Raw genomic sequence first — 24,323 nt, 5'->3', positions numbered from 1 at the left:
TTTTCCTTTTGCCCCTTCAAATACATGCGCCGCCGACTCCGGACTTTTTTTGCTGCCTGCCCGCCCTTGACGGAAAGAAAAGGGAAAAAAAGGAGAAGCGGAGGCAATATGTCCCCATGCAATCACGTTGACGCTTCTCTCCTACTAACCCAATTATTAATGTGACATGCGACCACTGCATATCCCATGTGGCGCCTGGCCAAAGGAAGGATACTGGCAACTGGAAAATACTCCCGTATAAAGTTCCGCGTTTAGGCCGTATTTTAAGAGCTGACGTGTCGTCAGGCCAACAAGGTTCAACATATATATATATTGCCTCGTGAGTGGTGTTGCTTATCTTCTCGCGGGGTTGATGGCAAGGGGTGGGAATAAATCTCTGCTGTTTGCGGTGTGGGAAAGGCCTCAAAACCACCACCAGCGTTGTATCATGAGACGATTTGGGCGAGATGCGCTTGGAAGGGCTAAGAATAAGTTAAAAGTTGAGGAGCAGTCTTTCAATTGGCATGTACAGTACATAGATGCTTAGTAGTCAGATACTGCTTTCATTTCACTATTGAACGTTCCTAGCCTACACGCCTCCCTCAATCTTCCCATAGAGCATACCGCATGTATCTCATGCTTATTTTAAAAGACATCTTCGCTTCCTTGATTTAGCTGTGACTAAACACCCCATCAATCACAACTTCAAAGAGAAAAAAGACATAGACACCTTACAACACCGCAAAGGCAGAAACGTAGCTGACAGAGCTGTCCACGACCGAAACACAGTTCGAGCTCCTCTCATATCGGACGAAGTTGAATGCTCCCCGCATCAAATGAGTCTGAGTCTCATCCGCCGCTTTGATCTCCAAATCCCTAATATTTTCCTTATCCTTCCCCAGAACAAACTCAAAGGCTGACATAATAAGCCCAATTGGGTGTCTTCCGCAGATGGTATTCCCTGTAGACTTGATCGCGTCTAAAAAGGTCTGCTTGTGGCCTGACGCAATGGCAGACATGCATGCGATATCACAGGCGGAGATACTTTCATAAATAGCCGGAACATCCGCATGCTTTGGCAACTGGTCACCCGCACGCAGATAACGACCGCTGGAAACGGCAGTGATTTGGCGTCTGGCCGATCCGAGCTTCAACGCCTCTGACGGTTGGGGCAACGCGTCATACGACAGGGGCAGCACAGGCCCTGGAGAGGGGACGTCGTCGATATAATACGCGTACGCAAACCGGAGGCCCCAGTGGCAGAAATCCGAGGAGATGATAAAAGCATTCTCTGGGTTCGCCAAGTATGGGGCCAGGATCCTTCCAAAGGCCTGCTCTGTGGGAGCGGACGTGCTTCCGACCATCATGGGCACAAGTTTAGGATAAGACGCCGCTGGTTCGTCCGGGTATAGACGCTGCAAGAGATAGTGAATGTATGGGAGATGGAGTTCTAGGCTATGCTCGGCCTCATCAATGGCTTGGCTCATGGTGCAAAAGCGAACATGGCCATTTTCGGCCCGGTTCAACAATTCTGCAATTACCTCTTTATCAAGTGGCAGTGGGTCTGGTGAGAGGGGGGTGGAGTAGGAAGACACCTCCGGCAGGGCGATCTTGGAGAAAGGATGATGGTGAGAAGGCCCGATCAGGAAAATGCGTTTGCTAGATAATCCCAAAAGTTAGTATGAATTTATCAAATAAGTTGAATCGCAACATACGCCTTGGATAAATCGAGACACTTATAGGCGAAAGCTGCACATCGCCCAGAATAGGCAAATCCAGCATGGCTAGGCAAACATTAGTGATCAGCAACACACTTTCAAAGTAACCGTCAGATTCAACAAGCTTACGGAGCAATAATGACCCTAGCACCAGCAACCGGCAAGCTTCCAATACCTTCGATCTCGTTTGGCACCCTGCCCATCCACTCGTCGAGCTGACGGGTCAAGGTCGCCGCGTCGTCAGAGTACCATGAGCCTGAATGGGCAGCTTCTCGACAAGCCATCGTTTTGTCAATCGAGATAGATGGCGTTTCAGGAGTAATGCTGGTTGGTTAGTGCAGTATGGGGAGGATAAGAGTCCGTGTTAAGTTGGAGGAACTGGGAAGCTCCTCTGCCACTTCTACCAACTTTATTGGGTGGAGTCGTTGGCGGGGTAAGCACTGGGCAGACGAGGTCGAGTCGGCATGCCGGGACTAGTGCACTCGTTTCGGCATGCCGAAAATAGGGAGCGAGAGCACCCACTATCAGCGGAATATTAGGCCATATGTTGGTGGCTGGGATTGACCGATCATGCAACACCCCGCGATAGAGCTAGTGTATCCCCTCTTCTCCCGGAGAGCCCTTCAGATAGCGTTTCTGATTGCGGGATCATCTGAACCTTTTTATGCCCAGCAAATCGAGTGCCAAGGCGGAGAAAACACCACGTGACATCGCGCGATCACAAATACCAATACCGTAATTTACACGCCAGGGGGTGCCGTCGTCCAATGGAAAATAGGCCGATGGGCGTGGTTGACGCCCATTTGTACCGTCGCGTTCAAGACGCGGGCAAGAACGCAGCGTTGCCCGTCGCGCAGTTCCTCTTGTCTGCCTCCAACATACCCTCAACCACGACTGCAATTGCATCAATATACCCATATTCCAGTATTGTCATTCCGTATATCTCGAATTTACAGCTGCTCTTCTTTTTTGGCGAACGACCCATCAACGACGATGTCGTTAAAACGAAAGGCTTCATTCACGACTATCACTTCTCCTCGGCCGGTGTCGACATATAATAATCCCACATCTCCCATTTCCTGCTTGCTTGGAAATGTTATAACAATGGACGAAACCCCCAGACACTTGAACAGCCGAACACGGAAGCGTTTCAAGCAGGACCGTCCTGATGAACAATCTATATATGGTATGTGGTCTTTCAACAACACGGAGACTTTTCACCTAAACAGCACGCTCACGGCTCGTTTCTAGACAAAACCATTCGCTGGCTATTTTCAGCACAGAAAAAGCTGTATCATCAGGAAGAGGAATCCACACCGGCTACGGCCAACGATGAAACTCTCGTCGACGTACCCCCTTCCTCCCTCCCTGATCCCAATCAACGAACACTGCGGAGTTTCTTCCAGCCGGTCCGACATTCCTCTTACGTGCCTTCAAACGGCTTTCCGAACAACCCATCAACGCAAAGCTTTGCTTCGCAGACGAGTAAATCCAACCCCGGAGCTCAGGTTGATTTGAGCCTCCATAACGTCAGCTCGAGCGTTATGGACATCGATATGGACGTATCTATGGAAAAGGACTCTGGTAGCAATTCCACTGTGTCTACTCCAGGGGGAAACAAGAGATGGGTTGGAGGGCTTGGGTGGATGTGGGATGCTTGACTTGCAATTTCAGGTCATCATTTCCACGCGAGCCTCCCTTTCTATGGCGTTTTGGTGATGTTTTTAGCGGAATTGTCGTTTTGTTGCTGTTTTGGTTTTCCGCCGAGGCAGAATCCTGATGTTGTTCCTGTGCGAATGGTAGCCAAACACAGCTTGTTGGCTTTGCTCGCATATGTGACGCCTTTGCTAGGTTTTATGGCCTGTTGATCCTTCCGTCAGTTTCCGGGCGCTATACCCCCTAGTTTTGCCGTGTGCTTGCCGCATATATGCAAGCGACCTGCGAGGACTTTTTTCGGAAAAGGGGCGATGAAAGGAAGTCTAGAGTCATCGTTGTATAATAGGAATAGAATTGTATTTCGCAGAATTGCCTGAGGACTTGAGCTGCTCGTCTTGACTGCTTTCATCATGACGACATGGCTGAAACGGAGGCTTGGCAGTCGGACAGTGTTTCAATCGATGAAAGACTTCATCGGCCAGTCCTTTGGCGTCTGTAATTCGAGATCCCTTTTGCAGATAGAAATCCAGACTGACTTCTCTTCATTCCCCGCCACCTCAATGCGTCGAGCAGTCAAGCAGACGAGGGTTCGGATGCCACAATTCCCCCGGGCTAAAGTTTAGTTAGCTAAACTCAAGTTTTAACACCAGTCCCTGAGATGAACCTCAACTAAGCTCCTGATTTTCGCAACGGCCGGCTTTCCCAAATCGCGGGGAACTGTTCTGCATTCTGCGCTGCTGGCCTTTTGGCTGATGCGGTAACGGACGATTTTCTAATTTCCACGTCAAACAATCCGCTTGCCTTAACTACGCTCTAAGTCTTGGACCGATCATGACCACACCGCAAACCGCATGAGACAAACGAGGGAAAAGACGACATTGCTGGCAATAGCCTCTGATATTCTTTCCGCAAGAACTCGGATATTTTTCGCCCTATTCACATGCGCCAGAGAGACCTCACCCTCCGCGCACAATGCCCAGTAGCAACTTTGAAAAGTCCGTCAAGGGCGCGACAAAACAGAAGGTTAGTGGGATCACCCGCCCCGTCCTCACATATCGATTCAGTGAGCGGTGCTGATATCCCGAGCTTTTGACGGTATAGCTTGCGGCGCCCAAGTCGAAGTACATCGAGCATATCCTCACCGCCACGTACAGCGATGCTGGAGTAGCGGAAATCTTTCGAGCCTTATCCCTCCGCCTGCGGGACTCGGCGTGGACCATCGTCTTCAAAGCTCTTATCGTGATACATATGATGATACGGGAAGGGTCGCCTGGCGCAGCGCTAAAATATCTTTCGCAGCATCCGCGAAACATTGCTATCACTAGTGTTTCTGATGGTTGGTAAATTTCTTTAAGCAGGGGAAATACAATCATTTCCTGAATATGCGCGGATGGCTGTGATTATAGAGCGAATGAACTGACATTGGCCTATCTAGCACAAATCCAAGGCGGCAATATTTGGCGATACTCCGAATACCTCATCGCACGCTCCTTAGCCTTCTCGGATACGAAAACCGACTACGTTCGCAATGGCCAAGGGAAACTGAAGAAATTAACGGTAGAGAAGGGGCTGTTGAGAGAGACGGAAATCGTCCAAAAGCAGATAAGAGCGCTTTTAAAATGCGACGTACGCTCAGTCCCGCTTCAGAAGTCCAGAAGGTGTTGCTAACCCCCTAATTTACTAACAGCTCTTGAGCGACGAACCGGAGAATGAAATATCTCTAACAGCATTCCGCTTGATTACCCTCGATTTATTGACCTTATATTCCGTTATGAACGAGGGGACGATCAACGTGCTAGGTTGGTGACCCACGACTGAGCTGACTATCGCAAACCACTTACCATTACCATAGAGCATTATTTCGAAATGTCCCGGCCCGATAGCGAGCGCGCTCTCCGTGTGTACAAGACATTCAGCGCTCTAACAGAAGACGTAGTCAAGTTTTTGCGGATGGCCAGGCAATTCGAAAGCGCAACCCGTCTCGAAATCCCCAACTTGAAACATGCCTCGACTGACCTTACAAAACTGTTGGAAGATGACTTGAACGATCCAGATTTCGCAACTAGGCGTAAAGAATACCGTGCTCAGAAGTATGGCACGAAAGAAAGTCAAGGCGATCAGAAAAAGGCTACTCCGAGCCAACCTGCCAGAGCGCAACTAGCCATGCCAAACACACTACCTCAGCAAGCTAAAGCGCCTGCGCCCGATTTAATTGATTTTTTCGATTCTATAGATCAGCCAGTGAATCAGCAAGCCCCAGGGCCGCAATTTAACACGCAAAACCAGCAAATGCAGCTATTTCAAACACCTGGTTTTCCCCAGCAGCAAATGGCGTTTGCTCCACAGCAACCAGGCCTTCAGCAAACTGCGACTACGGGATACGGATTTCAGCAACAGGCTCCGTCCATCAATCCGGTAGCGCAGGATAGCAATCCATTTGCCCAATTTGCAGCTCAGCCTCAGCAACAGCAACAGCCACAACAAATCCAGCCAAACCATACTGGTGCTGGCTTTGGAGGATACACTCCACAGCTCCAGCCACAAGCTCCAGCTCAATCTCATCCTAACAACTTTCAGCCGATGTTATCAAGCATCCCTCAGAACGGAGTCCCTTCGTTTCAGCAACCGCTGCAGACCGGCTCACCACGACCAAATAACCCCTTCAGACAATCAATGCTCATCGCTAACAATTCTCCTTCCTCCACCTCGTCACCCATCAATCCGAATTCCCCACCTGCTGCTTCTCCTTTAGTTCGTCAACCCACGAACCCTTTTGCCAAACATCGCCTCTCCCAAATGCCCTTCCAAGGCGGAGAAATTTCGCGACCATCCACCTCACCAGGCTTGCAGTCCTCAGATCAATCCCAGCTACAACCGCTACGGCCCCAGCGAACGGGGACCAATCCATTTGCCAGGAACACACCATCACCAAATCAAGGTCTACAGGTCCCTCCTGCGGCTCCATTACGGCCTAACCCAACTGGAAGCACCAACCCGTTCCGCCAGAGCGCATTTATCAACCAGCAAACAGGCCAAGCATGGCAGACCAGTGCATCGCAGGGGACAATGGGTGGTCTTGAGAATCTCCAAACGATCCCTATTTTCCCAAGGCCAGGCCAGACGACCTAGTCCAACTATCCCTCTACCTCTTCTTTTTTTTTCAAAAATTCTCAGTTCTAATTGATTTGTGTAGTCGCTGGATTGGACCTGATGTCTGCCACGTCGATTCGTCCAGGTGACTAGTCTCATTTCTAAACCTGACTATTCTTCCACTTCTTTTTACCCTACTTGATGGTTCTCTCTGGTTTCAGCGGACTGGTTGCATGTTTGTCTTTGATGCTACTAGATGGTCTTTGTTTGAAATTCAAGTTCAGTTTTTGCAAGGCATTTTGCATTTCCCTTTCGCTTGAAATCATGTTTCGCTTTTTTTTGTCTTAGTTAGCCAGCGAAGAGTTTCTCTTTCCATCCGTGCTTGAAAGAATGAATGTATATCGCCAGCCTAAGCCGCAGGAATGGGAATAGGGAGGGTAGAAACCATACTGCCTTTTTGCAATTGCCCACGGGAGCGAGACAGTATCAAGATGGAGAACCCAAGGACCATTCTTGTGCCAACTAGCAGCAGAGTCAGTGTCCTAGAGGTTGCACTTGTTAACAAGTACCCGGATTAAACGCCGCTTCTCAAAATAACAAAATCAAATCTGTTACATTTAAGTTGGAATAATTCATAGGCATTTTCACCTTATTGTGTGAAAAGGCGGTGCTTTCCAGAGCTCCACTGGAGAAATTCACATAACTACAATCTCAGAAAACCGGCTCCAAAGTCTGCCGGTACTGCCCTCTGCCTTTGTAGTGAATGTTCAACTATTTATTTCTGATAGGTTTTGGGTCCGCAACAGTATTGCAAGGGAATAAGTAAACCGGCTTGCTTCCTTGCATTTGAGTCGGATAATTACAGCATCAGATTAGGAAACAAACTTTAACGTCCATAGTCCTGCGTTCAGTATGGTTGAACGCTATGCCTATATATCTCACAAACACCCTTCTTGGGCTTCGCATTATTAAATCCAGGGTAGCTTAGGCAAATATAATACATTTTCAAACACCTCTATTAATTACTGTCTATACTAGTTGCTTACGACAGTCTTCGAAGACCGAAACTCCCACCCGGAAACCAAGAGAATAGATAATGGCTAATAGCCTCTCAAGAAATATCAACGCAATTGCACACTTTCCCGTACGGACTCGGACGCCCAGGTAAGGATATTGAGGCGGATAGGTCTAGACCAAGTCCCGTTCAGTTTTCGGACGCCCATAGTTGGCCCACGGCAAGGGCCCGAGAGGGTATCTGATAAAACTGTTTGCCTCGGTTGCAATTCCTGCGAGGGCATTATACCACGCCAGGAAAGCGGCAAGCAGCCCAAACAAACCACCAGCTTTGATAAGTGGTATGTTTTGTTGGCCCGGCGTGGGCTCTTGAAAATGGCCGATTACGAGCATGAGGAAGGCCAAGTCCAGGAACAGGAAGAGTGAAAAAAAGGCCCAAGTGGTCTTGATCGTCAAAAGAAGCATTATCGTGGTGAATATAAACCATCCCTGCCGATATTAAAAAAAAAAAAAGGAAAGGTCAGCTCCGCAGTTCCACGATAGGTGTAGGCGAAATGCTTCAATAGTTACATACCGTGAGCCAGAAACCAACAGTACTGTTTACACCCGACAGTCCATCCACTTTTGTGATACTCGACACGATCTCGAAACCGCCCGGAGTAAAGATAATCGCATAAGAGATCCAAAACCCACCGTACGATGATAACGCGGTAGCACCAAACGTGTTACCAACAGCCATCTCCCTTAATACCGCATTGTAAGTTAGTCTGTGCAAGCGCATATTGAGACTGATGGGCAAAGGAGCACATACCACATGCCTGCAAGCAGCTGAACGAGACCACCATACCCCAGGGCCGACGCGACGACAACGTTGGGAGCATGAGTACCTCGAGTTTGCATGTTGATAAGGCTAAGCACAAAAGTCGTGAGAGCAAAAGCGCACAAGCCGAGGGGTGCAGGATTGGCGAATTGGCGGGGAGCTGGGCCCTGGTACGCTTCGGGGTGAAACGAGCCGGCAAAAGACCTGAGTTGATGCGTGTTTCCTGGGGCCAATGGACCGTAACCATAGCGAGCTGCTGCTTCAGCTACCTCGCGCTCATCCTTGGACATGGTGTGGGTTCCATCGTCGCTGCTCATGGGTAACGATGACTTGGTGGCCGTATGATAGACAACGTCTTTCTCCGCTTCGGCAGGCATGTTTCGCTGTTCAAAAGAATTGGGGTATAAGTAGCGTAGAAAAAATAAAGAAAAGCTGTCTTGCTTTGAAGCGCTGCTTTTTTGTTTTCCGGGTTTTTGTAAATATGAGGACTAGGAATTGACACGATCCAAAATGCCTAGAAATACTCCTGAAAAAAAGGATTGAGAGATGTGAAAGAATAGAAGATAGGCCCGTTGTGATTATTGCAGCATTGACAGGCCGAGGGTTGTGAAAAAAAAAAGAACAGCAGCCTTTGTGTATTTGGGAAGGGGAAGAAGGGTTTATACGGTATCAGTTGCCGGATTGGAAGCAAGAGATATAGTGAAAGGATAACAAAACAGCTTGGCAGCAGTGAAGGAAGGAGAAGTGTGACAACTAGAGGAAACAAGCCCTTTGAAAGTGATAGTTCTCTCACAAAATATGACTGGATCGCTTTTCTTTGATCATTTGCAGTCTTTCATTATAAGGGATAAAATAAGCAGGAGGTCAGGCCGCAGTGTAGGAGCAAGTAGGATCACTTATTCAGCCAGCTAGCTTGTAGTTGATAGTTGTCAGGATGAGGGGATGCCGGCAGTACGTTATCTGCGGAGGGTCAAATACAAATCCTGAAAAGTGATCACCAACAGAGGCTGCAAGGGTCCCGGTCAAGAGCACATCCAACTCCCGGATACAGACTTCCTAGCAGCGGACATGGCGCCGTTAAACTGCTTCCCTCATTACCAAGTTAAGTCATAGATTCTCGATCACTCGACGTTTTGTGGGTCTATCGCGGGCGTCAGGCTCAGTATCTAGCCGTGCCAGTTTCCTCTGGGCGAGAGGGCTCCGTCCATCAACAGCTACTTGACGTTTCACGGAAGCATTTATCCCCGCAAAGCGGTCGGTGATGAAAAAAGACAGTTGGGAAAGCAATGGACGAGGATGACTGACGCCGATCATCCTGTAGCTGGGCCGGGAAGGACCACGGAACGTCGGATGTATTCTGCAGCAGAGAGGAAGCAAAAGCCAGTCTCGGTGCATTTTTGCCGGATTCTGGTGCCTAGGAAAATGGAATACCAGTTCCGTCCATTCCGTTTGCTTGTGGTTCCTACTTGTCTCAATCCAGTGAGACACGAGCGGAAGTGAGGGAGGCTCAGTCCTTCCAACCACATCTCAGATGGAAAGTCTTCTGAGAGCATCCGGGTAATTATGCGGAGAAAGGAAAGTCCGTGCCCAATATCGGCATCCTGAGGCTTTTGTCATTGACATCCAGACGGGCCCGATCACCGGCCGAATGTTCTGGCAGGAGCTGCTCAGTGTAACTCAGGAAGATCCATGACGGCCATGGCGGTGCGTGCGTATGTAGGTCTGGTTGCAGAATGCTTGAATGGCGGAAAGACCCTCAGCGCTACACTTCAATCCGTCCAATAAAATGGGCACGGGGAGTCGGGATGATATTTCGCCATCCATGTCGGTGGTACAGGGAACACACAAAAGCCAGGGAGGGTATCATGCGCATGCGACCGCCTATGCAGGAAGAGAGCGCAAAAATCCCAAAAGGGTTTCAAAAGGCGGATGTCGATGGACAAGGAGCGTTTCTTGATATCTTATATGGCTGTCCCGAGTAGGGGTCGGTGGAAGTCTTTTCAATGCAGGCATCTGCTATAAATCAGCCCTCTTTAGTTTCCTTAATAAGCTCATCACATGATTGGTTATATTCCAACGACTGATCGCAGTTAAAAAGGCCATCATCCTCCATCGACATGACTCGCCTCTGGGCCTTCGGGATCAATTGCCGCTTGTTTGATACAAGAATGCAAGCCGGGAGCTTGCTGCTTCCATGCACTCTTCTATGCTCGACTTGGCGGAGCACACTGGTCAGTACGCCCAACAGCCCCACGGAATGCACACCAGCTTCGTCTAATAACCCGCAGGCAGTTATTCCTGAGTTCATCACTTGACGCTTGTGGATGTATTCTGATCCGAAGCTCCTCAAGTACGGATGCCTACAGAGGCTGGGTCTGGACTGGCACAGCGCACAGCGCACAGAGAGCTTCAAAGGTTACCATCAACCCGTCGAGAGATTACCATTGCTTTAGCATGTAACATTCTTCCCGCATTTGACATCGTTAGAAGAGGCCTCGTTTGAATTGTTTCGGGGGTGTCAGGGCCATGTCACGTTTGCATATGCAGACCTTGGTTGAAACAACGATTTGGGGGGATGACAGCCGTTAATTTCATCTACAGGAGCATATCCCTCAAGACCCTTTCCATTTCGACATTTGGCTTGTTTTATTCTCACTCCTCTGGAAGCCCTATGGAGCTCAGAGGGGGAATTTACAATGACTGAGCGCATATCTCACCATGTTTTCTAGCTGGTGGTAACCTGTCGCCGCTCAGTCGGTCTATGGTGTATCCATGCGGATACGATCGACAATGGTATTCCTGTTTCTTGTTGCAGCCCTCGCCATTGCTAACTATTATACTGAACCTGGTCTGGAACGCTAGGGCCTTGATTTCCCCCAATTTCCCGGATACCACAGCAGGCAATATTGAGTTGCGAGGATAGCCAACTTCTCTTGGTAATCTCTTTCTCGTTGTTAAAGTAGGCTTGGCAATGTCGCACAATGAGTACGCGTTGCTGGGAGAATTGTTGTTGGGCAGTCGCTATCCCTTATGAGCATTGTTTGACAATGTTTGGTGACATTTCCACCAGGTCATCACCACCAAGGGCCGCGTGATCACTGATCACTCATGGAGAATAAAGAGGAACCTCAAAAAACAAGAATCCAGAGCGCGCATTCAAGATGCATCTATGTAAGTGATTAAGCATAAAATGTTCGATGAATCTACTTTCCATTATTTTGAATTTCACAGTTGGAGCGCAGTTGTTGCCAGCAGCAGGAAAGCCCTCCTGGACGCTTTTGGAGCGAGTTAACGGCGGAAGGGAAATTATATACCCGTTGCCAGTTATTTACAATGAAAGTTATTCTAATTCCATAGGTTGACTGACCTTGTCTGTGACACAATCAGGGTGTAAGGTATGCTTAATTTAGCCTTGGGTCCTGTTTTGCGACAGGCTTCTATAATCTATGTTCCACCCCCATGTCTTGCACCTAGAAGCGAGCGATCGGGTGAATTGTGCAACCTGGGTCCTGGTTTGACAAACTAATACTAATCAGCCATATCAACCCATTTCTGCTGTCCGACAACGCACAGACAACGCCATTTTGCACCCATATCACGTCTTTGCAAGCGGTGAGAGAATCCACGACGGAAAACCTTTTGAGATTATGCGGCTTGCCTACGTACGGAGTAGTCAATCTCTTCAACCCTAGCTGGTGCCACGGAGATGGTTGCAAGTCCGGAGTCATCATATTGTTGCTGTCCTATCTCGCGGCATAGGAGCAATTTTACAGCCCGAATGATGGGAAGGCACATTGCCGAATGTGTCTTTGACATAGGTATGTTCGATTCACGTTCTGCCATTACCTGTTTATGGACAAATCCAGTTGCAACTACGACTATCGATCCCACACAGTCAGTTAAATTTTTCCCAAGCAAAATTCAAAATCGCTATCGGCCACGGAATGCTCAATCCCCCCCCTCAAATTCCAAGTTGGCTTATTCAATAAATTGCTATTGCTTGTGGCCTCTCTATTACTTAATAATCATAGAGTTGTTTCTGCGGCGGGACGTCTCCTTTTTGGATATATTTCTTAAAGTACCATGGCAACATGGCACGATAATGGTTGATATGTGCTGTTGTCGGGACGGAAAAGACCTGATCCAATTCTTCAAGTGACAGCGCCTTTGTTTCTGGCAGGCAGAAATAGCAAAAGACCCATCCGAATAGGTTCCACGCAGCATACCACCCGAATGCTCCTTGGGGCTTGAAGGAGTCGACCAGAGCGGGCCAGGTGAGAGAGATAACAAAGTTGAAACCCCAGGTGGTAGCTGTTGCGAATGACATTCCAATATCGCGGATATACAGGGGCTAGGCAGAATTCATTTCAGCACAGGCTCCTCCCTGGGGAAGCAGAAACAGGGTAACTTACGAATGCTTCAGCTGAATAAGTGAATGGCACAGGGCCTTCTCCAGGCGAATATACGATCATGAACAGGTAAATTCCTGTCGCAACGCAGGCAGTTCGTGACTGCAAGTCTGGGATCCAGAAGGAAAATCCTGTAAATAACAGGAAAAGCGACATCAGAGGAAAAGTGGTTAGGAGCAGATTTCGGCGGCCAAAGGTATCGATGGTGTACACAGCAGGCAACGCAAATATCCAGTTGGTGATGCCGCAGCCCAAGGACGTAATAAGAGCGTCGCGTCGCGAAAAGCCCGCGGTTCTGAACATCGACGAGGAGTAGTACATGATGGCGTTCACACCACAAAACTGATTCAGTTGCAGGCCGCGTTAGCAAATGAATTGAAGGACTGGATCGACACTTACTTGTTGCATGAACATGACGAAGAAGGACGACTGCGCAGCTCGTCTATTCCTCGAAATGCCGAACATTTCACGCCAGAGCCGTTTACCCTCGCGAAGTTTTTGTTCTATTCTCAGCGAAGCGTGGATATAATACAAATCTCTAGCAGCTTGAAGTGGAGAAGGTCGAAGTTTGCAAAGTGCGTCGTAAGCGCTTTGGTACCGATCTCGCATCATGTACCATCGTGGAGATTCGGGGCACAGATATACTTGGATGCAGACGAAAAATGGGCTGTTGGAACAAAAGGTCAGCGGCCCAGCAATCCTGATCATCCGCTGGCACTTACGGAATTGCCGTGGAGGCCAACATTAATCTCCAGTTAAAGCCGGGAATCCCAGAAACCTTTACGTCCATGAAAGCAACAGATGCGATGTAGCCCAGCATAATGCCAAACGCAGTCCACATCTGCCACATCATGACGAGAGCTCCACGAATATTCGCTGGAGCGCATTCCGCTCCGTACACAGGTGTGGTTGTGGATTTCGCGCCAACCGCAAAGCCTAGCAAGAAACGAGCAAGGAGAAGGTTCCACCAAGTGTGCGCCGCGGCCATCCAGAACGAGCTTGCAAAAGAGATAAGACATGAGATAAAAATGCATCCACGGCGACCGAACCAGCGGTTTAGAGGCGCTGTCGTCCAGCAACCGATCACCGCAGAGCAAAGATATGGCGCCCCGTTAAGCAGGCCTTGTTGCCAGACGTTTGTGACGTTGAACTCTGCGAAATAGAACCTATAGCGGTATTTTAGATCATGCCCTTAACCCCCTGGATTTTGGAACTTACTCCTGGGCACCATTTACTGCGGTTTGATCCATACCTTGGACGATGGCAGAGCCGGCACAAAGAACTGGAAAATTTGTCAATTCTTCACCCCATTTGGCACACGCAGGGGACGTCCACTGACTAGTCATGAAATACATCATGAAGGGTTGATGCCATCTGTGCGTTTTCTCCCGACGGAGCAGTTCTCTTTCTGTTTCCGATAGATCATCCAACTGCTCAAACGACTTTGGGTCCTGCGAGATCAGAGCGCCGTTTTTCAGATCGTCGAGGATATCAGTCAGCCCCTTTTCAATGGCGAACTCCTCGACATCGCGGAGCAGTTCTTCTCTGGTCAAATCAGATAACGGATTTCGGAGTTTGTTATTGACCTTCCTTGTCTCTTTCCCCTCGTTGACCCAGCCCCGTGCGGTTTCTTCTCTGATAGCTTCTTGTTTCGCAATAGAAGAACTTGCGGAAGGACTCGAGCTTCGGCCATTGAAAGCAACCGAAACCTCTGGATCGTTCGGCTTGTCCTCCATGATTAACCCGTTTAGAGTGGATTTCAAGGGATTCCGGAGTTGGAGGTGGATTCAATGCCTTCGAGAAAATCAGGGAGAAGGAGACAAACGGGACAGTGGAGCTAAATATATGTTTTCTGGACAGTGCTGATCGCCAACGATTCGGACAATTCACTCCATACTTGGTCCCGGTCCCAGTGTCTCGTTTTTTTGTCTTCTCCACATCCCACAGGAGCAATTTGAGCTCGGACGACATGGCGTGCGTTTTGTGTAGTACCAAGGATCTCCACCATGAATGACTCGTGCATCCACCCCATATTGGGTTGGTTGAAATTGACGGCCATCTATCAGCCGCATCGCTCCCTGTTCCATGGCATTGCGTCATGACAAGAAGCGATGGCCATGCTAATGTGAGTGCGTGGGAAACCGTGGTAGTACAAAGAACAAAGCAGATTGTTTAGGAACCTTTGCTCTTCTCCACCACCGAGCCATTTTTCTTCGAGAAAACTGGGGCTACCTTCGCCAGCACAAGGGGATGCGGGAGAGGTCGAATGGGATTAAAAAGCACTGCTTTTTTCCCAAAGGCGGATATTTAAGTCAACAAAAGCCCGCGCGTGATGGGAACGGGGAAAGGCCCAAGTGGCAAAGCGGAACCCGCTGGAGCCTCTCAAGCCGGCGGAACTAGCTTGGCGCCTAGACTGATCGGCGGAGTGGGAAGCCGCCAAGATTCTCCTCCGGAATGGCGGTGCGGGGATGGATAGGATTTGTTGGACCCGGTTGTGTTGTCACCGGGATAAATATCAAGGGCAAGTAGGGTGAGCAGGTGGGCTAGATTTAAGAAAACAACTGTTTACTGTTGAAGTGATCCAGTTTTATATCTGAAGCTTCTCTGAGCTCTGAAATTCTCATTCCAGTTCTAGTCACAAGAGACAGATCTGAGATGATGAGATAGATTCTCTTTAATCTTGATAGTGGATAATTGGTAATGAATCAAGTTATCTGACTGTGCCATCAGAAATAATCTCATTTTCTTAGATCAGTCTGTTTTTCATAAGGGAACTCTCAAGAACTTTTTCATTGCATTCCACAAGACATATGAGATTGTTCATCAAGTTGCAAATAACAAACATTCTTATCCTCCAGTGCCAGAGGGAACATACTAATAATAGCTAGGGGGGTACTCCGTACTGGGGGTTAATTGGGAACCCATAGGGAAGCTCAAGGCTTGAGCTCACCAGGTTCTTAACACAAGGTCGCTGGGTTGTTATCTGGTATCACCAGGCAGGTCTACCATTTATTACGAGTTATTCCTACAGGCTACTGGCATGGTTCTGATATCTAAGGGTTCCCAATTAACCCCCTGACCCAACTAGTATCCTCCTAGGTGCTACCAGTATGTTCCAGCACAACTGCCTGGTGAGCTTCTGCCTGGTGAGCTTCTGCCTGTTGACCCGCTGACGTATAAATTCGCATTTCAATTTATTTTTGTTAGATATAAACCTTCAAAGCACTGAGCCCGAATGAGCCTTCTCTAGCAGAAGCATCATCCTCTTGCTAAAATCCATCATGGGGCAGACTTCCCTACCTCCTCAACCCCCCGCACCCTACTATCCTCTAAAGGATGATCCTAATGATCCCGGGCCGGGCTGGTGGTTTAAAGGTCTGAGTGGTGAGGAATGTGAGCGAGTAACGCTATATCAGCATGCCCTGCTTTGCCCCATTATCATTGGTGATATACTATCTGGCCCAGACCTGCTATCAAAAGACAGCAAGCAATGCTCTTTCAAGATCATCGGGAAACTTGGTTATGGCTCATACTCTACTGTTTGGCTTGGCCAGGATCTGTAACTACGTCCATTGTCCTCGCATCGCAGCTTTTTGCTAATGAATGGCCAATGCTAGATATGGCGAGCGCTGTCTTGTTATAAAGGTGCTCCGATTCGAAGTGAGCACGTTGGATAATTCAGAGATGAGGATTTTAAGGAAACTGGGGAAGCTTAGGGTCGCCTTTTTCCAGCAGCACAATGATCGAAAGTATTTATGTCTTGGATTGGATCCCCTTGGACCTTCTCTTCGGATTCGAATGGAAACGGATATTCAACTTCCCTCAAATCTCGCCACCATCTTACAATCTATGGAGATCCTTGCGAAGAAAGTATCTGCGCTTCATCAACAAAGGATATGCCATGGAGGTAGGTATATGTGAACTACTTTTCCGCTCTTTAACCCTCCATAAACGCTGATCGTTCTAGATATCAGCCACTGTAACGTCGCTTTCGACTTGCATAACGACGCCTTTACCGATGAGGCTCTTAAAATATCTTTCCAAGATGACACAAGGTTTCGTTTTGTGTTTACAGGCTCGGCTGAAGAGCCTGCACTCCCTCCAGGATTGCCGAAATATATAATTTCAAATGGTTATACGGCGCTGTTAGGCGATGGAACAGATCTGTCGAAAATTGAGTTACTAGACTTCGGCAAGGGTGAGTGAAACTGGCACATTTGCTGAAGGTGTCCGGTCTCTAATTTTTGCATAACAGCATTCGAGGGCTTCTCAAAGGATAATGCCCTTGGCACAGAGCCATATCTTGCACTGGAGATGCATGGTGAGACTGGGGGCCATGCGTCGGATAAATCTGATATCTGGAGCTTGGGATGCGTGGTATGATTCCTCCGAGAGTGTCGCAGTTAATCTGGAAGTGGTTTTCTGCTCTAACACATTTTATATAGCTTTGCTATGCTTTGACGGACTTCTACTTTCTTGAGCGCAAGGAGTTTCAGATTAAATATTCTGGTATAGCACTCAGTTTATCCTTAAATTTCTAAAAAGGCGAGCACGCCGCAGTGAAATATTGCTGACACTTACTATCCAGAGTCTACCGATAGCGATCAGATAAAAACAATCGACAAGCATCTAGAATGGAATCCTTATCTAAAGGAGCACCCGCGTGATCGCAACAGCATTGCCCAGGTAATTCATGGCCTGATTCGACCTGATCCTTCCCAGCGGGATCTGGAGAAGACCCTCAGATCAATTCAACAACTTCAAAGAGAAATTTGATATCAGGGATTGGAGGATGAGAACTAATAGGGGAGGTTATGCGTGTGTGATACTTTTTTTTTTTTTCATTTTTGGCTTGACGATTTTAAAAGTGCGGAGTACGGCATCGCACTCTTCCCTCGCGCCCTCACAGTGTCTCCGAGAGAAGCGCATTCCCTCCTATTCAATACTCTAGCACCCAAGACCATCACCCAACGCATGGGACCTTCAAGACCGTATAAGTCGATTAGAGGCATATTAGGAACTAAAAAGAGCCCGTTCCTCCCTGATAAATACCTTATAAAGGTGATTTCGCTCCATGTCTGGGTGTTATCGAAAACGAAAAAAAGATCTAGAGGGCTGACCCGGATTTGAACCAGGGACCTTAGGATCTGCAATCCCACGCGCTAACCACTGAGCCACCAGCCCTATCGTGTGCTTGGCTTGAGCTTGCTTAAACCCTATTTGAGCTAGCTAGCTTTCTCAGGTAAGGTATCTTGCCCAGTCAACCTAAAACGTCGACGGAAGGATTCGATTGACTCAACGGCAGGGTTCTTGTCGCCGCTGATGGAATCCTGCCTGTTGTACCTGAGTTGCAGCGGCGAGTGTCGCATTCTTCTTTCATGGAACACGGTGATGAAGGGTCCCATTCGAAATGCTTCCTCCTAGTAAATGGTCTTTTGAGGGAGGAGAGAGGAATACGAGGGCCTGAATCATAACATGCTCACGATGCTGTCAACCCTGCTATTCTTTTCTTTAAACCACAGAAAGGATCAAGTAACGAGATAGGAGCTTTCATTATCCTACTTCTCTAAGAGAGCTGCAGAATTCTCGAGCTGACTATTGAAGTGCTTGATCTGGTACAAAAGCCCTCCCTGCGAATCTGGTGCTATGGAACTGACATTTCGACCAACCATACGAAGCAGAAATTCCAGGCCTGCAAATGGACTCGTGTTTGACGGTTCTGCTCGTTTGTGACTTCGCTCAAGAGCGAGCTGAAGATCGTGCAGAGAGTTATTAAGCGAATCACGTTCCTATAGAATGATTAGTGTCCACAAATTTGTTTCCCGTATATCAGAGGAGTCGCCAGGCATACCGTTCTCGCACTTTCATCGTCAGCATACTTGCTCCGTACATCATCAATCCGTAGCGCAACATCTTCTCTCTCTTTTCGTAAAGAAATCAATTGATGCCTCAAGCTGAGCATCTCCTTCTTCTCCCTTTTCACGCGCGCTGCTAAAACGAAATTACTCTCCAGAAGCTCACTTATTCCAAATAATGAGTTTTCTAATTCTGACCCGAACTCCTGCACAACTTTACACTTTCGTTTCCATTCACTGGCGCGACCAACATTCGACTCTTGTTCGATGTTTTTTTGTAGAGTAGAGAGTGTCTTTTCAAGAGTTTCCTGACATATTTGATTCAGCACATCCGCAGCGTTGATACCGCCGCGGGTTGAGTGTTTCTGTCTGCTTTGAGCCTTATCGGGCACTGCCTGTTCAGTATCAGAGATATCGGAGCCCTCCGATACGTTTTCGAGAGCAGAAATATTGCAGAGACGGTGAACTGTAACAGGGATAGTGCTTCGACTTGAGCCCCTTACTTCTTCAGATGCGTCTCCAAGAGATTTAGAAGCCGCGCGCCTCCGATTTCTGCGGCTGGGTCTGGGCTTCTCCAGTTGCGTTGTCTCTGGTTGTTCAGGCTGCAAGACTTCGGACTCCACACGATTCGGTGAAACAGTTTCTTCATTTGTGACTTCATTTATGGCCGGTTTTCTTCTCTTGTTCTTCTGCCCGCCTGTTTCTGCTTGACGCGCTGATTTCGTTCTGGGCCTCTTTTGCTTAGCCCCAGCTTGTAAATCGTCGTCATTTTCCAGCTCGCCTTGTTCTACGTTTTCAACGTTCGGTAGTTCAAAATTTGTCGAAGCGTCGTTTTCCTTCTCTTCCTGTTGTGAATACGTCCCTCCTACTTCCGGTTGGACGCCTGTAGGGTTTTCACGGGGAGACAAGTGCGCTCGCGGGGATATTTTAGATTTTGATCGCGGTTCTGAAAGTTGCCTTTGACCAATGAAGGTTGCCACAGGTTCTTCGGTCTCGAGAACTTCCCTAGGTTCCTCTACATTGGCACGAATACGTGGCTTTTGTTGCTTTTTGGGGAGGATTCGAACAGACTTCCGCTTCTTCCTCTTCCGTGGCGAAGGGTTGGCATGCTGCTTTTGAAAGTCCTCTTTGCTGAGTCCATCGTGGTGTGCAGCTAGCGTAATCCTTTGGGGATTTTGAGCCGGTGATAGAACAACCGAGGGCAATTGCACTTCATTTGGCCGTTGTTCATCCGATTGTAAAAGATTAGGCGACGCATGATCCAACACTGAAGGAGCTGTAGGCAATAATGGCTCTTCTTGGTGTTCGTGTATCGCCTCTAAGGTAAGTTCTGTGGTGGCTGTAATTGTACGTGATTCATGTGGGCTGCTTGTAGTGATGGGCGTATCTCCGGTGATAGATTCGAAAAGCGCTACGAGGAGGTAAGAAAAGCATTACTACTAGAAATAATCGCGGTAACTTACTTATCCGTCTCCGCTTGGAACTTCTTTGCTCCGGCTCATCGTCTAGCGGAATATCATAAACGGAAGCGGGTGAAGGGATTTGGTTTCCAGAGCTCCTAGGAGCCTTGCTAATGGGTGTATTGCTCGTTCGCCTGGCCGAAAGCCGTCGCGACCCTGGGGTCGAAGGTCGAGAAAGTTTCTTATTCGGTGTTGAGGCCTTGGGTGGAGAGACCTGGGTTGGTTCTCGGTTAGGTGGTGAAAGCGACGACGCCTGTGCGGGCTGTTTCGGTAACACTTGAGGAGAGCCAAACGAAAAACCGAAATCGACGTCTTTGACTTTGCGATTCCTAGATAACAATTATATCAGTTTGTTTGAACCTATGTAAAAGATGAATGCGCCGCTTGTATGACAGGGGGAAAATACGCGGCTCCGCGCTGGCGCATCTGCTGGCGCTCCGCACGGTCTATGGCATAGATTAGCAGACCAGTTCAGGGTAAATAGCGGTTCAGAACATACTCGTAGCGACTGACATCTTGATCGTGGCGACGACACCTTTCTTGACGCGCCAAACGCGTGTTGTCGTGAAGCTTCCCTTGAGAACATGCATCAGAGGCGGAGAGCGGCAGCACTCTTGGCAAAACTCAATGGAGGAACTTCGATCAACATTTTGGCTGCAGGCTTCGATCCGGGGAGTGTGCAGCATTCTATGATGACACTTTTCTTTAATTTTGAACAAGGCATTGGGATGTTTGAGCTGCTATCTATCCCGAGATAGTATTGGAATCCTACGACTCTTACGCCTCGACGTCGCTTGTCGCAATGGGGTGGTTTTGGGGCAACTCGGACGATCCGACGAAGAATTTAGACCCAGGGCTACGGGAATACTTGGAGAAAGAGACTCCAGCAGCGTATGTGCCCAGTGCAGCAGTTCCACCTCCTAAGACCTCTCCATCCTCTTCGAACGATTCCTCCACAAATGAGACGCCTGAGCCGGCCGCTCCCTCCGCTTCCCTTTACCCTGACGGCAGATATGCTCATCTCTGGAAGACGTATCAACCTTTGGAACAATTAGAAGGACCAGATGTGTCTCCAGCTGAAAAAGTTGTCGATCAATTCAAGAAGAGAAAAGATGTTTTGAACCGAGCAGCCCTAGAAAATTGCGCAGAGGAACATATAACACTCACAAACTGTTTCAAGGAGGGTGATGCCCAGCAGAGAATGTGGTCTCGGATGACGATGTGCTCAAAACAAAACAAAGAGTTCTCGAGGTGTTATACGATGCAAGCTGTGAGACTAACAGAGCCTTGATTTGCTGGCTGGTTTTTGGGCGCTGTTAACTAATAAGTCTATAGAAATTTTTACAGGCACTCGGTTATGGTTAAGAATTTTGAATGGGAACGGGAAAAGGAAGAGAAGATACAAATGCATGCGGACAAGCTATATCACCAGATGCTAGACTATGAAGCTCGGGTGGAACAAGCAAAAGCTGCCGGTGTCGAGCCGCCTCCTATTAAGTCCTTGTTCAACCCGAACGCGGAGCCGATCCCATCGCAAGCGGAAGACGGTGTAAAGGGACCCAACGGGGCTGTTGTGATCCCTGGTGGGATCCAAGTACCGCTTGGTATGAAAACATCAAAGCCTCTAAAAGGATATGACCCCCCATGAGCGAGAACTGGAAGTCATGGCTCTCCAGCAACAAACCGTGCAGAGAGATCGATATATGAAAGAAGTTTCGCCGCTGGTGAAGGCCGATGCGGATGCTAAAGCGAGGCGACGTGCCAAGTTTACGGGCTGGTTCGGCGAAACCATCGGGAGTTGGCTGGCATGAAATGTGAGAATGTCTCTTAACGAACAACCCGACAAACACTCTCTCAATCGTGTTTTCGGCGGACTGCCGGCACCGATTACAGTTCAAATTGAAACCGGGTCGAAATCAAAACCGCTACCGCCGTTTCGGTAGGTATAAGTCTTATGGAACGATTATGCCAGTCATTTCCGGTTAGCAGCAAGGATGACAGAGCCGCTGAGGCCCCTTTTGGAGACGGGGTCAGAAATCCCTCCTAAACTTGTTAGTCGCGCAGCAAGTTCCACAGATGTTTCAGTGGATGATAAAATGAAATTTATCATGTATATGTCCTTGCATGTAATATAATACAAGAATGCTCCATGTTTAAGATCTACAATCTGCTGTATGCTTCATCCTGGGCCCCGATAAAGGATGCGAGGACAGAGGAGGAGGTATTATAGAATGCTCATTTTGATCCTGTGAAACTGCCATTAGAATCTTTCCATATCCGCATTGATTTTTATTCAGTCCAAGGGTAATGGTTTGCGCAGAAGACCTGGTGTTGATGTGTTGGTTTTGATTGCAACAGCCGATATGGACTAGCATTGTCTTGTTGACTTTCCACTCCCTCACAACCGCCTGGTCAACATCCTACCACAGCTTTCAACTTTATCAAGCCCATCTTCATTTTTCTGCTTTTGTGCGCCTATTTCTTTGAGATTCAATTCTTCACCATCTAGTTTCACTGCTTGTTTTGGTCAATTGACATTCGAATTCATTTCACAGAGCCGGATATGATCAGACCCATGGACTAACCCAATGCACGCCAGATAAAGCCGCTTGTCTTTGGATAAAGAGCCAGCTGCAAGAGAGTCCGGACCAGCATCTTTACCTAACATATCAATAACTATTCTTTCCCGGCCACTCTGGCCGGAGTCACTTAACCATTCACAATGAAGGCGACCCCTCTTCTTATCGCCTGGCATGACGATAATGCCCCGATCTACTCTGTTCATTTCGATCCAAACGGCAAGGGAAGGCTAGCTACAGCTGGAAAGTATGTCGTCCTCTTCTTGTTGATGATACTGCTATTAAGTGATGCTAATTGCTTTTAGTGATAATAATGTTCGCGTACGTTCCTCCCTTGACCTGCCTCCCTTTCTATCCAAGCGTCCTGCCTGACATGAAAATAGCTTTGGAGAGTCGAAGCTACTGGAGAAGAACGAAAGATTGCATATCTTAGCACACTAATAAAGCACACACAAGCCGTCAATGTCGTGCGCTTCAGCCCCAAAGGTTTGCTGAGCCGAACACTTGATCGAGATAATAGGAAGGCGCTAAAGATAACCTAGGTGAGATGCTGGCATCCGCTGGGGATGATGGAAATGTGCTTCTTTGGGTGCCGTCAGAGCTACAGACCCATGCAAGATTGGGCGAAGACCGATCCGACGATAAAGAAACGTGGCGAGTGAAGCACATGTGTAGATCCTCTGGCGCTGAAATCTACGACCTCGCCTGGTCCCCGGACGGCGTGTTTTTCATTACTGGCAGCATGGACAACGTTGCGCGAATTTATAATGCACAAACCGGTATGCTAATACCCGCCTACCTGTAGATTCCTGCTAATTTCTTTGCTAGGTCAAATGGTACGGCAAATCGCAGAGCATTCACACTACGTCCAAGGGGTCGCTTGGGATCCGCTAAACGAGTATGTTGCGACGCAATCTTCTGACCGTTCGGTTCATATTTACACCTTGAAAACCAAAGACGGCCAGTTTACCTTGACTTCGCATGGTAAATTCCAGAAAATGGACTTACCGGCGAGGCGAATATCATCGAATAGCCCTGCGCCACCAGAAATGGGGCTTCGAGGTCAATCAGCAACCAGCAATTCCGCCGCAGTATCTTCTCCGGGGCCCTCTGCTCCTGGAACTCCAATGACAGGCTTACTGCCGATGGACCCCCCTCCCGTATCACTTAGCCGTCGCTCTTCTTTTGGCTCCTCTCCTTCTATCCGGAGATCCGCCTCCCCTGCTCCATCGATGCCACTGCCAGCAGTCAAACCTCTTGATATGCCATCGCCGAGTTTCCTTGGTGGGCTTGGCGTGAGAAACGCGAGCCTCTATGCTAACGAAACATTCACTTCCTTCTTTCGGCGGTTAACATTTGCTCCTGACGGCAGTCTACTTTTTACACCTGCTGGTCAATATAAGCTTCCTACCCACGGTGATCCAATCAAGGCCACAGAAGATGTCATGAATACCGTTTACATATACACTCGGGCTGGCTTCAACAAACCGCCAATTGCCCACCTTCCGGGGCACAAGAAACCTTCTGTGGCTGTTCAATGCTCTCCGGTCTTCTACACCTTACGACAAGGCCTTAAGCCTACTCGACAAATCACACTTGACACTTCTGTCGATGATTCCTTTGCGTCGCTCCCTGACTCTATGATACTATCCAATCTACCGGGCCCTACTAGCACCTCGATGGAGCCTCCACCATTAACTACACCCACTTCGGCCACAAGCGATTCCTCACGCCCACTACCGT

At 48.4% G+C, this 24,323-nt stretch overlaps 9 protein-coding genes and 1 non-coding gene across 10 annotated transcripts in view; 5 read left to right on the top strand and 5 right to left on the bottom strand.

Moving 5' to 3' along the window:
- Positions 1 to 710: 710 nt before the first annotated feature.
- UREG_02341 (uncharacterized protein) lies at positions 711 to 1,981 on the bottom strand (the record flags this gene model as incomplete). Its single annotated transcript, XM_002542779.1, has 3 exons — positions 711 to 1,638; positions 1,695 to 1,763; positions 1,827 to 1,981. 3 exons carry the CDS (start codon positions 1,979 to 1,981, stop codon positions 711 to 713), a joined length of 1,152 nt encoding a protein of 383 aa, XP_002542825.1.
- An 820-nt stretch (positions 1,982 to 2,801) lies between these two features.
- Positions 2,802 to 3,358, top strand: UREG_02340 (uncharacterized protein; the record flags this gene model as incomplete). The annotated part of the gene is made up of 2 exons (XM_002542778.1): positions 2,802 to 2,883; positions 2,949 to 3,358. The coding sequence occupies 2 exons, from the start codon at positions 2,802 to 2,804 to the stop codon at positions 3,356 to 3,358; spliced, it is 492 nt and encodes a 163-aa protein (XP_002542824.1).
- A 967-nt stretch (positions 3,359 to 4,325) lies between these two features.
- UREG_02339 (uncharacterized protein) lies at positions 4,326 to 6,482 on the top strand (the record flags this gene model as incomplete). The annotated part of the gene is made up of 5 exons (XM_002542777.1): positions 4,326 to 4,376; positions 4,455 to 4,689; positions 4,789 to 4,979; positions 5,041 to 5,152; positions 5,290 to 6,482. 5 exons carry the CDS (start codon positions 4,326 to 4,328, stop codon positions 6,480 to 6,482), a joined length of 1,782 nt encoding a protein of 593 aa, XP_002542823.1.
- A 1,149-nt stretch (positions 6,483 to 7,631) lies between these two features.
- Positions 7,632 to 8,654, bottom strand: UREG_02338 (uncharacterized protein; the record flags this gene model as incomplete). The annotated part of the gene is made up of 3 exons (XM_002542776.1): positions 7,632 to 7,946; positions 8,032 to 8,200; positions 8,269 to 8,654. The coding sequence occupies 3 exons, from the start codon at positions 8,652 to 8,654 to the stop codon at positions 7,632 to 7,634; spliced, it is 870 nt and encodes a 289-aa protein (XP_002542822.1).
- Positions 8,655 to 12,295: 3,641 nt separating this feature from the next.
- On the bottom strand, positions 12,296 to 14,422 carry UREG_02337 (uncharacterized protein; the record flags this gene model as incomplete). The annotated part of the gene is made up of 5 exons (XM_002542775.1): positions 12,296 to 12,628; positions 12,690 to 13,028; positions 13,086 to 13,353; positions 13,409 to 13,852; positions 13,905 to 14,422. 5 exons carry the CDS (start codon positions 14,420 to 14,422, stop codon positions 12,296 to 12,298), a joined length of 1,902 nt encoding a protein of 633 aa, XP_002542821.1.
- A 1,545-nt stretch (positions 14,423 to 15,967) lies between these two features.
- UREG_02336 (uncharacterized protein) lies at positions 15,968 to 17,227 on the top strand (the record flags this gene model as incomplete). The annotated part of the gene is made up of 5 exons (XM_002542774.1): positions 15,968 to 16,245; positions 16,304 to 16,593; positions 16,654 to 16,884; positions 16,942 to 17,063; positions 17,132 to 17,227. The coding sequence occupies 5 exons, from the start codon at positions 15,968 to 15,970 to the stop codon at positions 17,225 to 17,227; spliced, it is 1,017 nt and encodes a 338-aa protein (XP_002542820.1).
- Positions 17,228 to 17,797: 570 nt separating this feature from the next.
- UREG_08007 lies at positions 17,798 to 17,870 on the bottom strand. Its single transcript has one exon. It is a non-coding gene; the product is annotated as a tRNA-Cys (tRNA).
- Positions 17,871 to 18,244: 374 nt separating this feature from the next.
- On the bottom strand, positions 18,245 to 20,687 carry UREG_02335 (uncharacterized protein; the record flags this gene model as incomplete). Its single annotated transcript, XM_002542773.1, has 5 exons — positions 18,245 to 18,475; positions 18,538 to 19,859; positions 20,005 to 20,330; positions 20,408 to 20,447; positions 20,501 to 20,687. 5 exons carry the CDS (start codon positions 20,685 to 20,687, stop codon positions 18,245 to 18,247), a joined length of 2,106 nt encoding a protein of 701 aa, XP_002542819.1.
- A 671-nt stretch (positions 20,688 to 21,358) lies between these two features.
- UREG_02334 (uncharacterized protein) lies at positions 21,359 to 21,649 on the top strand (the record flags this gene model as incomplete). Its single annotated transcript, XM_002542772.1, has 1 exon — positions 21,359 to 21,649. The coding sequence occupies one exon, from the start codon at positions 21,359 to 21,361 to the stop codon at positions 21,647 to 21,649; it is 291 nt and encodes a 96-aa protein (XP_002542818.1).
- A 1,074-nt stretch (positions 21,650 to 22,723) lies between these two features.
- UREG_02333 (uncharacterized protein) overlaps positions 22,724 to 24,323 on the top strand; it is a gene marked incomplete at both ends in the record, with an annotated part of 3,029 nt that continues 1,429 nt past the window's right edge. The window contains 5 exons of the mRNA XM_002542771.1: positions 22,724 to 22,827; positions 22,886 to 22,901; positions 22,964 to 23,066; positions 23,123 to 23,359; positions 23,409 to 24,321. Coding sequence (XP_002542817.1) covers positions 22,724 to 22,827; positions 22,886 to 22,901; positions 22,964 to 23,066; positions 23,123 to 23,359; positions 23,409 to 24,321 — 1,373 coding nt within the window. The remainder of the gene's footprint in view (positions 22,828 to 22,885; positions 22,902 to 22,963; positions 23,067 to 23,122; positions 23,360 to 23,408; positions 24,322 to 24,323) is intronic.

This window comes from Uncinocarpus reesii, genomic scaffold, assembly GCF_000003515.1.
Source record: "Uncinocarpus reesii 1704 scaffold_1 genomic scaffold, whole genome shotgun sequence".
Classification (NCBI taxonomy): Eukaryota; Fungi; Ascomycota; class Eurotiomycetes; order Onygenales; family Onygenaceae; genus Uncinocarpus; species Uncinocarpus reesii.
The sequence above is the reverse complement of the archived record's forward strand: the minus strand, read 5'-3'. Positions and strand labels throughout refer to the sequence as shown.